Source organism: Acyrthosiphon pisum, chromosome A1 (genome assembly GCF_005508785.2).
Source record: "Acyrthosiphon pisum isolate AL4f chromosome A1, pea_aphid_22Mar2018_4r6ur, whole genome shotgun sequence".
Lineage (NCBI taxonomy): Eukaryota > Metazoa > Arthropoda > Insecta > Hemiptera > Aphididae > Acyrthosiphon > Acyrthosiphon pisum.
In genome coordinates, this window is record NC_042494.1 from 135,062,546 (window position 1) to 135,078,050 (window position 15,505).

A 15,505-nucleotide genomic window follows, 5' to 3' on the forward strand; every position below is an offset into this window, starting at 1 on the left:
TTATCCCTGGTATCAAAATACTAAGAAAAATATTCTGCATTGAAATATAAAATTAAAACCATATGTTGTCATTCAAAAAAGTAAAAAACTAAAAAATTATAAGGATAAAAAATATTTAAAAATATAATTTTTAAGAAAAACGTTGTTTTATAAGCAATTTGAAACTATGTAAAAAAATATTTTCAAAAAAATTTACACTTTTTGAAATAATGTGTGTTGTTTGATAAAAGAATCACCCGGTAGTAATCTTTCATTTAATATGTTTTAATCTAAAAAGTGCTCTGTTCAGACTACATAAAAAATTTTAATCCTTAAAATATTACTTAAGATATAATTGTATATTGTTTTATATTCTGTATACATTTTCAAAAAAAAAAAAATACTTTGCTTTGGAAATTTTTAATTATTATCGTTTTACTGAAATAATATTTTTTATGGATCCAGGTTATTATAAGTAACAATAATTACCTACATCAGTCAATAAAAGGTTGGGTTAAAAGAAAAAAAAATCTTATTTATTTTTAACCCGAGCAAATCGTATTATAGTTTCAGGTTTGATTTTATTAACTTATTTAGAAAGCTATAACTTTTAAAAACATTTTAAATTTTAATAGATATTTTTATACACTTAAAATTTCAATCAAATTATATTATAGGTCAAAATGTAATTATTATATAAAATGATAAAGGTAAAACAAATTTGCCTTTGTATAATTAATTAATTAATTATTTTTTTTATCTGCAAAGCACTTTTTAGAATATTATATACTACATTCCAATTATAGGTTTAACATTCAATAGTGGTAAACTAAACGAATAATTTATTTTTATTTTTTTTAGAGTCATTCCAAAAGTATGACCAACGCAAAAACGGACCATACCAAATCTGTACCATTGGCACCTCCTTCCACTCATGAGCCATGGACACTGAAAAATCCGATTCCCTTAGTATTAGAGATACTCATCATCTTTCAAATGTTCTTTGTGACGTTGTTTTTCAAGACGTTCAGAGTGTTTCTGCCAAAGTCGAAAAAATCTGTCAAAGGAAACGTTGTACTGGTAAAATATAACACATTCGTTTAATAAAAATGAGACGTTCGCATATTGACATTGATGTCAAGCAAAAAGTGTATAGTTTTGTCTCGCACCATTTATTTATTATGAGTCTATGTCACGAAGACCAAAGTTTACTTGGGAGCTTAATTATTTCATGTTTACTCGTTTATTGGATTTAATAAGATAATGTTTTTTCATGCAATCGTCAAAAACCAAAATAATTACGGATAAGCAAATGCAAAACTACAATAGGATTTTGATTTTTTAAACCATAATACGTAATCCATTTATGAACACAATGAGGGGTGACATTTGGAGTTAGAACGCCTGTATTATTACATTATAATATCTTTAAAACTTTCTATGAGAATTTTTTTTATTTCAATAGTATTAATATTCGAAATAGACATTATACATTTGTACAGCAATCCCAGTTTAAGTTTTTTCATGAAATGTTTGAGATAATATATTGATCTTTTTTTTTTAGTCATACACATTGGGCAGGATTAGTAATATTCTACCCTTCTGATTGATACGAGTACCTACCTATAAACAAACTACGACTAATATCATATTATAACGTGATTAGTTGCGAATGTCATATTATTATGTATTAATTAGTCAGGATTGCACGACAAAGGGATATAAATGAAGAGGTTTATTATATGGGAGAATTCAATAAGATTTAAACCTAATTATTATTGGTTTATAGACAAGTAGGTAATTTATGCATTCATAAAATATCACTTAAATTCCGTTTTCAGCACATTTGTCTTTAGCCATATCAAATAACTACCTACAATATCTATTTTAAAACCTATAATTTTCCGAACTGTAAAAATAAAAATCATTGATAGGTACATTGTTATGCTAATGTTATAATATTGTTATTAATGCATTGATATTCAGTTATTTTCAAACATGAGTCACAGCAGTTAGTTAAATTTCGTCTCATTAATATTTAATACTATAACAACAATTTTATTAACATTTTGTGATCTAATGTTATGTTAATGATAAAACAATGTGGAATATTACGTTGTATCATTACAGTTAAATCACTTATATGGGTGCGTTTTAATTCATGATACTTGACTGGCTGGTTATGAGTTATTTATATTCAATTACATTCCCGGTGTAAGTTATGATAATCAAGTAAATTATGTTAAAACGAACTTAACGAAGTGAATATTTGAATATGAATTTGATATCTATGTCAAAACTTTGCAAAACAACAATGTACTCACACAAACATTAAAACATATTAACGTGATGCCATAGAATATATTATTAGTATAATACCATTATATTGTTCGGTTGTTGCGTATATTATTATATAGTGCAAATAGAGTGAGTCGGGTTGAAAATTGAAACCGATAGTTAGTTAAACGCATTTCATGTGCAACTTTTTGAGGGCCATTTTTTACTTTACTGAATAATTGTGTGCAAATGTGAAAGTTCGCCACAGTGGATCGTATCGACGGACTGGAGCCACAAAAAATCAGTGTTAGAATCTTTTGAAAATTGTGAAACCAAAACCTCAACGGAACCCTATTGTTTAGTTATAATTGTTTTCCCAATCGAAATCACAATCTTTAAGTATTAATGGTAGATGTTTTTGTCGGAGTTTCAAGTTGTTTTAGGTTTTAATAAACATTTTATTAAAATTAATTAAATAAATTAATACAATTTATTTTAATATAATATTGTGCTATGGTTAAAAACAACAAGTATGATTTTTTTACTTCGGTCGCCTCGTGAAACGAAATGTATGTCGAGTGACGGTAATTTACGCAATTTCTTTCCAGTAATAATTGATAATAAGACGGAAACGAGTATTCTTTACATTTAAAAGCAAAATATATTTACTATAGCCATTATGCATTTACGCAACATAGATGCAGTATATTTTAAGTTAGGTACGGATTGAATAAAATATGATATTATATCGTCCTATTTAAATTGAGTACATTAATAATATTATTATAACCATATACCTATTATCATATTATACAGGTACTTTTATCATATAAAGTCAATATCAAAATACCAATGTATATACTATGCATTTCGAAGAAACTGATAAAATCGAATAATTGTCTTGTGAACTAGTATCCAATTTTTTTTCATTTTTAATATTCATCACACATAAATAAAAAAATAATGAGATGTCGTTGTTTTTCGAGCAAACCGTTCGACAATATTGTCTGTGAAATTATGTAAAAAATCAAGCTACCTGTTCCACGTAATTCTTGGACTCGTTGACTTTTGGTTACCTAAATCTTGGAAATTTCTCCGTCTGTGTTCACAGATCACTGGCTCGGGCAGAGGCCTCGGCCGTGAGCTGGCCTTAATGTTCGCCCATCTTGGAGCCAAAGTGGCGTGCGTCGACGTGGACCAAACGAGCAACGAAGAGACGGTCAAGCTGATCGAGGCTAAGGTGCCGGGTGCGTCGGCCAAGGCTTACACTGTAAACGTGGCCATCAGCTCCGAAACGGCCGCGCTGGCTGTCAAGGTGGAACTCGACCTGGGTCCGGTGGACGTGCTCATCAACAACGCGGCCGTCATCGTCGGCCACACGTTTCTGGGCGCTCAGGACCACACGATTTCCACCATCATCAACATAAACCTGCTCGGACACTTTTGGGTAAGTCGGTGAAAAGCGAATAGGTACGATTTGTTCGTTGGAAAGAGAACAAAATCGAATATTAAATAATTATAATATGTATAAGTAAAACATGAAGTTATTCGTTGCGGTGCTTTAGGTACTTACTAATTATTATTATTATTTTTTTTTTTATGGTTCAGATGATACGATCGTTTTTGCCGAGTATGATGAAGAGAAACAGCGGTCACATTGTAGCGATTTCGTCGATTTCGTCTCTCAGCGGCGATGCCAAATTATCGGCTTACACAGCTAGCAAGTGGGGTGTTAATGGTAAGTCAAACACTACGTACTCCTATCGAACACTTTATTGCACACAGTAACATTTACGATCTGCGTAATTTCTTTGTCTATTGCACGACCTCACCTTTCGTCATAATATTATTATTCTATACATCCGAGGCGCATTATTGTCTTCGATATATAACTATTTTTTTAACGTTACCCAGCTGGTTATGCTCACAGAGTGAAAATGTATGACATTTAATGCATTTATTTTTTTAAAACAACTTGGTCATTAAAAACAAAATTTAAAAAAAATTATACTTTTTACTAAGAAGATACCTATATTTTTTATCTTTATTGTTCTTAAGTCTTTTAGTTTTTTGAATAACGGCTTACATTTTTATTTTATAATTCAAAGTGAAATTTATTTTACTGAACATTTTTATAATATATTATAAATACCAAATTTCGAGTGAGTTAACCAGCTAGGTTTAATTTTATAGATATTAAAATATTTTATGACTGAGTTGAGTGTAACTAACTCACACAAAATGTCGATCTCTTACTCTGTAGTGGTTCATAAATATTTTAAAGTCTTAGGTATAAGTTATAGCTAATTAACTATTCGTTCGATTTTTATGTAAGTACCTATTGAATTTCTCAGAAAAATATTTTGCTCCTGAATATGAAGTACAAAATGTAGTCAGTATTCTATTATAATGTAAAAATTCAAGATCTTTAAACGATCAAAAATAGTGATAACCAAAATTTTTAAATTTAAATTTTATTTTTTCAAATTAATTACAAAAATTATGAACAACGACGACGATCGTTAATCATTTATGATTTGTTTGAAATAACGTTGTTTATGTTTCTAGGAATGATGGAAAGTCTTAGAGAGGAACTCAGGGACCATTCGCACAACAAAATCCATACCACTATTGTGATACCAAAACTAATTAACACGAGTGCTGATTATATGAAATCCATCAACAGCAGGTATGACCATTGCTAAACCATTAATTTTACGGTGCTACGATAATTGACAAAAGTCAATTTTGTTCATATTTTTATTTTTTTTTTTATCTTTTTAAGGTTTTTAATACATTCTTTCTTGTAAAATGATTACGTTCATCGTAGATAATTTTTTAATTCCAAAATATTAGAACAGTCGGTTCATTATTTCGAATCCCGAAATAGCTTTTGAAGAACAAAATACCCACGGCAGTGAATACTGAAATAACGAAGTTTCTTCGTTTCCTGATCAGTAGTGAATAGAGATTTTGACATTTTACCCACGCACCGTCCAATTAATACCATATAGATATTTTTAAGTCAGTCGTCTTATCCTATAAATATAATATAATAACTATTCAAATTTGATAATATATTTTGATTATAATTGATAAATGGTAGGTACTTTACAAATATTAAGCTTGAGCCATCAACGTAAATTAATCATGATTATTCACAAACATAATCTACCATTTTTTATCGATGAGTCTTTATAGGTACCTATAATAGATTATAGGTCATTAGCACATATAATTTTCTCATATTATATTGTATAATAATGTTACACTGTCTTATACGATTAATTATTATACGGCTAATTATCAACAAATAATGTGTCGCCTATATATGTTTATATCTTATAATTATTGAAATGTAAAAGATGGAGAGGCTTTTGAAATAACTAACGTCTTATGAGTTTCAAAATTATGAACATTAATTGAGGCAAAGCTTACGACACGATAATCGGTTTTCAGGTTGCCGGTGTTGAGCGTGGAAAGTGCCGCTAAAGCTACAGTCCACGGGATTTTGACGAATGAAGTTGAATTCACTATTCCTCATATAACGTATTTTACAAATATTATACGGAAGTAAGCGGCTTAAAAAATAAAGCGTTATTAATCGTTCGTGTGGAATTAATATTTTGTTTTGATTTTCTATACAGACTTTTCCCCGTCAATATTTCGGATTCGATAAAAAATATTTTCTACGTGAAAGTCTTGTTGCCTCCACAAGAAGACCAGGACAGTCTGCCCAACATGTCAATCATTAATCGTACAGTAGCTACTAACTGAAAACAACGTTTGTAAAATGTGATTGTTCATAAATCATTTATTTAAAAATAAACCGTATCTTGTATGTGATAGCGGTAATCCGAAAATAAATTTCGCTACACTTACTTTTAAGTTCGAACCGATACCGTATAATATTTTAAACGTTTATGTTTTAATTAATTACTAAATTTGGCTGATAGGTATAGAATTTTATATTAGTTAAGACTGTCATATATTATGGGTAAATTATAATATATTTTATAGCTATTATTTCATTAATTATATGAATGGGTATTTTAAGTATTTTAAAAATGTCAAAATGTCTGTAATTTTTGCGAGTTTATTTATTAGGTACCTATTAAAGTAATCCAAACTATTTGAGGCGTTTTTATTTCTTTATAAATATTTTATAAATATTGTGTTAGTGAGTGTGTTGGAAAATTATGGTAAAAGCTGTTAGGAAGACGTGTTAGTAAAAACAAATTTATCGTTTTCAATGTAAAAACTCAACTCATTGATTTAGTAATTCATGATTTATTTGCATCGAGATTGAGAGTAAATTTAAAACGTCGTTATTAATTTAACTCGAATGACTCAACAAACATAATACAATATTAATTAGATTCGCGTCTAGCGTGATATGCAACTGCATTGGCCACACGGTACTTCAACAGTTCAAATAAAGTAATAAATTGTAGGGAGAAGTGGACAGACATTTCATATTATTCACTGAAACGAGTGATACAACTGTTGTGTGCTGTGCATTAGGTACTTATATTGAGTTATATCTCAATGTAGTGTGTGTATACCAGTGTAAGAAAGATAGCCATAGTATTAACCCTGGGGACTTTCTGGTGTAATGACCTACCGACTGGGAGTACAAGACAGATTCGTGTAAAATGACTTATCCAATTTTCTGTGTCATCTTTTCGAAACGGCTTCAAAAGACTTTCTTACCGACATGTTGTCAGTAAGAAATCGTTTAACAATAACCCTGACTAAAAGTTCAGTTGCTAATATTTTAATAGTAATTGATCACCATATTATAAATTATAATTTTTTTTTGTGTCACCTTTCAATCAACGATATTACGATTAAACAAACAATATTTTAAAAATTCCAACTCCAAGACCACATTTCATCTGTAATGCATTTATAAATCTTTAAATATTTCTCATAGAACATTATTTATTTCACATTTTTTTTTATAAAACGTAAAACTTATAATATTATCAATGTGTTTATTTTAAATGTGAATACCTACAACTAAAACACAATTTAATAATTATGATAAATATGAAAAAAAAAAATCACTTATAAACACTAATAAACACTAATTCAAAATTGTTTTCATTTAAAATAATTTCTTTTTTGATCTATGATAGTTAACAACTAAATATAAATGGAGTACAGGCGTACAGTATACATATATATTTTTAAAAAAAAATGTTCTATACTTAAAAAATTAAAACCGTAACTAGCTATTGCACCATATTTTAGATGTCACAAATGTTCAAATCTGGATTAGGTAATTTAATTAAAATATTTTGTATATATATTACAAATAATAAGTTGGTGTATTTAAGTCTTAAAAATATAATTTTATAAATTTAGAGTAGACAGTCTACAGTAAAATAATAAAACGCGTAACTAGACTTAGTACATATATGGTAGGTTTATGATTCGTTGCGGTCCAATTACACGTAAATGATAAAAGTCTATAATCACTGGAAAATATATGGTTAATAAATGATTATAGTTTCTTGGGGAATTCATTGGTAAGCCCTGTAAGAAACTTGATATCTACGTCACCACAGTACTAAGTTGCAAAAAGAAGTTTCCTCCCCTTTATTCATCTGGGAATTTAACTTCATTCTTAATTTATTTAACATTTCTACCATCCATACCACTTCCATGAATATTCTCTTAAAAGTATAATCAAAGTTTTCTGCCTATAGTCACATTTTTAGTTTCTTTGAATACATTTTTTTTATTGCAAATTACAATTAATAATATTATGTTTGAATGCATAAATGTATTATAATATTTTTTTTTTTTAATTATAAGACCTGATATTCGTACACAATTTTTAGTTAAGTTCTACCAAAAATCCACAGTTTCAACGTAAGTTTATTTTAATTTGATTGGTTTTGAAATCAAAACTACACATATTTTACCACAATATGGTAATAAAACTGGTTTTATATTCAAAAGGCTTATGTACTATAGAATATAGTATATTTCATATGGACATATCGTAGGTTAACCTTCAAGAACAGTAACTTAAATTTTTTTCAAGGTACCTTCTAACTAGTTAAACATATTTATACCAACCCAAATTAAAAACTAATTTTGGTTATGCGTACTACAAAAGAATTTCTACTTTCTGCATGGTTTTAAAATCATAGAAATTAAAACAAATTAAAAAAAAAAAAAATATTACACTATTACAATCAGCAACACTCGAACATATTCTGAGTGAAGTAGCGAAGTGCAAATCCATACAGCCATATTCCAATGATGTGCTTACCTATCTCTCATGTTTGCCCATAAGAAATCCTTTACTGTTGATAAAAAAATAAAAAAATATCTTTATAACAATTCCCATTGCAGTCACGACTGTAAAAATACAGCTAAAAATATATATATATATATTTGTTTCTATTTATAAAATTCCAAAAATAATTTAATATAAATACATATTATATTAGGTGCTATCTCGGTGCTTTGGAAACCTTCAGTTATAATTGTTATTTTAAAACGTCTACATACTGCGACGTTTGTCATAAAATAGTATGGTATACCAATTATACATAAAAATATTTTGTGCGTTATCATTAAGAAAATATATGATATTATATGAAAAAAAATATTATACATAATAACAAATACTTACAGGATTCAATTTTGAACGGTTTCTCAGGTATCCGCTAAATCCAATAACTAATCGATTCTAGTATAGGTATGCGCTTTGAAAAAAAATATAATTTTTCTGCTCACGTATCTGATGAATCTAAAACACTTTAAATTGGGTTTTATTTTGCAATCTTCAAAATCCTTTCATCAGATCCCACCTAGATAATATATATGTGGCTTAATATCCTCCACGACGTCTAAAGCGAAATATTAAATTAAATCTTACATACGTTATAATATTTCTTCAAAATGTATTTGTTTATGTTATTGTAATATAATTTAACTTGTCTTGTATTAGCTGCTAAACATTAAATAATATCAAATAAAATGAATACAAATCTTCCCTTAACAGTAGTAATTTTCCATAAAAATATTTCTTGGCGTATTAGTGTATTAGCTATAGCGTAACAACACAAAACGATTGTTACATTGCTTTCGACAAACATATTGCAAATACAATTATGAATAAAAAACACACATTTCAAGTAACTACAATGATAATACCTATCTTTCCATTTCTCATGAATAATCGGCATAAGTAAATCACTTTTAAAAATTGACCGTTATGTATTTATTATAATATTTATACATTCTTATATTATATTAATTATATAAACAAAAAAAAACACTTCATAATTTTGTATTTGTAAATTATTAAAATTGTTACTTTCATAGTTTCATGTAAATATACTGGTTATATATAACCAAAAACAATATGGTCTAATTTTGTGATTTTTTTGCAATATCAGTTTTAAATAAATGATGTTCGAGTAATTTTCCGTCTACTATGCATTTGGTTTGGAATAAATTAAAATTGTAATAAATTGTGAAACCATGGTTGACTCTAGTTTCTAGTTTTCAGTATGACGCAAACCAATATGATATAATATGTATCATTGATTTCTTATGTTTATTTAAGTTCTAAAACATTATTTTTATAACCAATTTACTAATACAATTTGTTGTATTTTAAATTCATCAAGTCAATCTTATATTCCGAGAGCCAGTGAGGAAACTATTTGTCTTAAAAATATAGTTGCTTTCTTTTGGCAAACACAGTGTGAGACAATTGTTGAAGAATGAAGAGTATATTTATCGATTAGAAAACAGTGAGCAGATGGTATTTTATCGGCATAGAAGTTGTTCATTCAATTAAAAATATATCAATGCCAACCTAAAATCAATATCAATACTAAAATTACAAATTTGTATTTAAACTTATCGAGTACATATTATATAAGTAAAATCACGTATAATTATATTGTTAAGCCCACAAAATCAATAATTTACAAATGAAATTGTTTTCTTTTGAAACATTTTTTTTTCGGCTCAAGTGTTATCCTTCTTGTAAGTTGTTGTTAACTACACTGTAACTCGTAATCTAAAACAGGCGACCGTTTCAAAACTGAAAACTGCTAAAAATATTATAACTCGTGAGATAAACGGCCGGATAATCACTCGGGCTTTTAGTAAAAATCTAGTGTTTGAGCCCCAACCCGAGGGTTTTCTTTGAAATTCCCCGCAGTATGTGCGCATTTTATGTAATATATTTCCACTGAAACTATACATAATACATTTACACCTTTACATACTTGTGTTGACGATATGCCCTCTGTTTGGACAAAGGCGGCTGCGACGTTTAGTAACGGTTTCACGCGTATGTGTATTATAAGTATGTACGCATTATGCGTAGGTACTGTACCTCCGTCGTCGTCATTATGTTCTTGTAAAAACATTCACCTGTGTTGCAGTGTGTTTAGAGGAAAAAAATATTATATGTCCTCTCGCGGGCCCACTAAAACAAGAAAATAAACTCTTCAAAAGATGTGAGTTTACCCTTAACTCATGCGCGTATTATATTATATGCTTATCAAGATCGAGTTTGCATTCGCTCGTGCTTTTTGACAGTGAGAAATCCTTTGAAAATAAAAAAAAACCAGACCGAACGGGCGACCCCATCGTCACCGCCTCCACCCGTGCACAATGGATTTTCTTTATTAACACCTTACAGGCCGCGGGCGGTCTATAAATTTAAATGTAATCTGATCTGGCTGATCTGGCAAAAAGAAATGTTTATATTTATATATATATATAGGTACGTGTAATAAAAAATAGTAAACGCGCAAAAGGGTCGCGAAGAAAATCGTTTCCTAAAGTTGTGCACAGCTGCATAAAAACAGACGGCAAAGGTACCATATTATATATATTATACATAAGTATATACATTTTTTTTCACCCCTCCCACCGGAAAGTCGAAATATATAAAATATACATAGACGGCGCACGATCGCTATCGGTTGGCCGTTATTGAATGATTTTTCCGTTTTTATTTTTATTGTCTGCCCGCCGCCGCTGGTGCTGCACAATGAATCACAAAATACCCCTCAACCAACCCCCCCCCCCCCACCATCACCACCGCCCCCTCCAGCGCATAGATCGACTGAATCCAATATGTGTGTTATTTTCCACCGCTGTCCCACCTTGGCTAGTCACTATTTTTTGCTTACCGGACCGTCCTCTTGCTGGCCGAATAATCCAGTCCCGACAGATAAACCTTCCTAGTATTATTTGAAAACCGTTGGAGCAAAATATAAGATAAATATTCCTAGCGAACTTGTGCACGCGTAAAAGCAAAACCAGCCATTTGCGTTGTATTAAACCATAGCTTTTAAAGTTTCGAACGATTTATTATGTTGCGAAATGTACTTTCATTCTTGTGAATGGAAAAATAAAATAACAAATAGAAAACGTAATCATTTTCTAGCTAAAAACTATTCGTGTTGTGCTACCTACCTGATATTTATTTATTTATTCGTACAAATAACACAGGCCAAGCCAGAAAAAAAATTCCAAGTAAGTAACGTGTATAATGATACATGGGTAATTAATAGTAATTAATAAGAAAAATAAAGAAAGTACTCAAGCAACTTGGCTATTTGCAGGGTAAATTAGGGGTCATCATTGGAGAACCGCATCGTACGTGCGATTAGGGAATTTGGGCCATAATTAGTGGGAGTGAAAGGGGTAGAAACGGGAATTTGAGAACGCATGTTGAGAGTTGGTATTCCGAAGTTAATTAGTGATTGAAGAGGGAGGATTTTTTTACGTTTTGTTGGTTAGAAGAATAGATGAAAGAAAATTTATATTAGCCTCGTGTCTAGGATTGGCATGCGTATCACGGGCGAGAGGATGACGACAGGAGCATAGTATTATATTATAATACTAGCTGCCCGACCTTCCTCCGGAAAAAATAATTTTTTTATAATTTGATTAAAAAACATATGACTATTTTTTGGCTATACAAATAATATAATGTAATTACTAATTTCTAAAAATGATATACCCTACATTTTGAATTCAACTACTGGAGTGGTAAATTTTATTCTTTTTATTATATAACAGAGATAAGGTAGAAAAAAATGTAACAGTAAATTATTTGTTCAATGAATAATATATATTTCAAATGGAAAAATGGAAGTGCAAACAAATAAATAAATAATTAAAAAATGATAATAATAATAATAACAATAATAAATAAACAAACAAGCCGGTTTCCTTCATCTCCAAAATCAAGTTAGATTCTTATATATATAGATTATATATTTATAATGCAGTTAGGTATTTGTTTTTGCTGTTTACTTAAAAATTTGGATAGATTACCTGTCATCTAATGCTGAAAAAAAAAATTGGAGCGGTATATATTACATGGAAAAAAAATACTACAAACACTTCTTGTGCAATGACCTATGATACTGAAATATCCGTTTTTCCACTTTATTCTAATTTTAATTGTGATACTAAAAATACGACTATATTGTGTAACTTTGAAATTGTTATAATAATGGGTATAACGAATCACATAATGTATACCATAATTATAAGGTACCTCTAATTAGGTATACTTTTTTATTTATTAAACAAAAATTTATTTTTACAATCTGTATTTACGAGTTATACAGTGAGTAAATTTGATGTGGTTTGATTGAAGGTAGGGGGAAATTACCCAATGGCGGAATCCCGAGGTATATACTTAAGAAAATTAAAATTCAAAGATTTTTTTTCAATTATTGATAAACTGTTAAATGCCCAGTACTTAATTACTCATTTTTGATTATTGTTTACAACTACTATATCGTTATGTTTTATTTAATTTAACCTTTAAGTATGTTTTAATAACAATATAACATTATACTCCTGTAATCTTGTATGCAATTAATTCTTTTTTTAAACAATTTTAAATACATATTTATATTAATTATATATTTTTAAATAAATAATTCTATAACCTGATAATACCTTATAATAATACATTTATTTTCAAACTGAAAAAAAAATTAAATTTTGAATTTTTTATGCTGTGAAATTCTATACCTAATTTCATACATTGGGCTTAAAAGCATTTTTCACAACACAAAAAGTGTTTGACGATTTATTGAATCTTTTCTGTCTGTGACATTTTGCTGACCCCAGGTATATGTTTCCGCAAGAATAAACAGGAACAAACATCTTAATACATATTCCGATAACAATTGGTATTATGTCTGTACGCGGTGCCCTTTTTCTCCATCCCCTCGATCCGTGGACAATTGATACTCAATGACCCAAAAACGGTTTGTTAAAATTGTATTCATTTTTTTTTTCGTAAAAATATAAAAAAGATAACTATAATATACCGACGCTCTGAGTACCATTATGGAGAACACATGTTTTCTATTAGATATTGCGTAGATACACAAAAGTGCTTTATCGTTCAATATGATACATTTTAACAAGTTCCATTATTCCAGAGCAGCTCCCCGCTGAACATAATGATTAAATGTATAATTTATATTATGCTTTGAAGTAGCTATAGGTATCATCAGTTGGTTTTAATGATACACAGTAAAATGTAATGCATTCACATAGTATAACGATTAACGACTGTTGTCTAGCTTTTAGATTTTATACTATAAAATAATGTTATCGATCATAAACATTATGAAAATAATTATAAACCGTAATTTTGATAAAACATTAGATTTTATATGTGATCAGAATACGAATAGTAATATTTGCCTGTCACAGAAAATCTGTGGTAAATTAATATACGAACACCAGTGGTGCTGTCTCGAGTAAAGGTAATATGGAAAGGTAAGTCCTAACGTTATGTTTGAGAAGATACGGGCTAAACATACATTATAACACCTTTCTCATAGCTACCATACACCCATTTTAAACTACTTTGATTATATAATTAAATGTTATTTTATTTGTGGAGACAATTATATGACGTAGGTAAATTTTGAAATAATACCGTAGGTACAATTAACAGACAGGCAATTCACTTATTCAATTGTAAAATATATACAAATTCGTTTAATTAGGTAATTCAACTGGATAAACAGGTAAGTTCAGTAAGATTATGCATACCCTAGATATGTTTTATAGCCAGTTTAACTCATGTTTGTAGGTACCCTCGCAAAATCAAAATAATTTTACAAAATACACTTATCTTCTTAGTGATAAACAGTTTATATACTGCAATGATTTAAAAATAAAAAATATATATAATATAATATAATGTTGCTTATAGTTTGATTGCACACAATTTAACTATATAAATGTAAAATGAAATTTCTCAACAGGCTAAACTCTGGAACTACTTATCAGATCTTCTTGATTTTTTTTTTTAAACGAAAGAGTATTTCACGGAGAAGGTTTATATAAAAGACAATTTTAGGAAATTATTTTAGCAGTTTTGTATTATTTGTATTGATTTTTATTATTATTTTTTGTCAATATATATATATATTATATATAAATTAATGTTTGTGTATAGATTAGACCTCTGGAAAGAATATAGGCTTTTTTAAAAATGGTTAAATTTGGTTTTTTTATTCATCTGATTTTAGCAAAATTAGGTTAGGTTATGATTTTGTATTAATAGATTATATTAATCCATTGTAGGCGGAATACGACAAACTTGCTATAAATTTGATACTTTAGAGTTAAATCATACGCTTACGTACAAACAGCACTTTGTCCGCTATCTACCGTAGATAGATTGCCTACCTGATGATATACTGCTGCGAATTAGAACTTTAATTCCGGACAAAGGAAAATTTAAGATAATGAACACCATACACCGAATATTAAATAACGGATTGGACAAAGTTTGAGTCATATAGAGTTGATACATTTAACGGGCAACGAAGTGCACGGGATCAGCTAGTAATAATATAATATATTATGTACATTGTACACTGAACACACCAAGTACACAAAGAATATATTATTATTATTATATATTAAGAAATGTTTTAATTAAAGTGGTCAGTACTAGCCTTTAGTTGTTATACCCATAAGTTTTTTTATTTTTTTTATTTTAAAACCTACCCATTAGTTATTGCAATATTTATTAATGTTTGCTTAAAAATTATTGGTGCTCCATAAAATCTATAGTTAACATTATTTTTATATTTGAACTGAATCCCACACTATTCGTTTTTAAATATATTTAGCGATTTATAGTTTTTCTGGAAAATATCCAAAGAAACAAAATATTGACCTTTAAGAAAAGTAATTTTGGTATGACCTT

The 15,505-nt window shown here is 28.8% G+C and overlaps 1 protein-coding gene across 3 annotated transcripts in view; it reads left to right on the forward strand.

Moving 5' to 3' along the window:
• LOC100160730 (short-chain dehydrogenase/reductase family 16C member 6) overlaps positions 1-6,389 on the forward strand; it is a 21,358-nt gene extending 14,969 nt beyond the window's left edge. For 2 of the 3 annotated variants that reach the window (XM_016806878.1, XM_001947845.4), the window contains 6 exons: positions 841-1,059; positions 3,368-3,703; positions 3,865-3,994; positions 4,825-4,945; positions 5,716-5,829; positions 5,904-6,389. In XM_016806878.1, the coding sequence (XP_016662367.1) occupies positions 856-1,059; positions 3,368-3,703; positions 3,865-3,994; positions 4,825-4,945; positions 5,716-5,829; positions 5,904-6,033 (1,035 nt within the window). In that variant the 5' untranslated portion in view covers positions 841-855 and the 3' untranslated portion in view covers positions 6,034-6,389. The remainder of the gene's footprint in view (positions 1-840; positions 1,060-3,367; positions 3,704-3,864; positions 3,995-4,824; positions 4,946-5,715; positions 5,830-5,903) is intronic. The other variant, XM_003246478.4, reaches the window with a different exon arrangement.
• Positions 6,390-15,505: the final 9,116 nt, after the last annotated feature.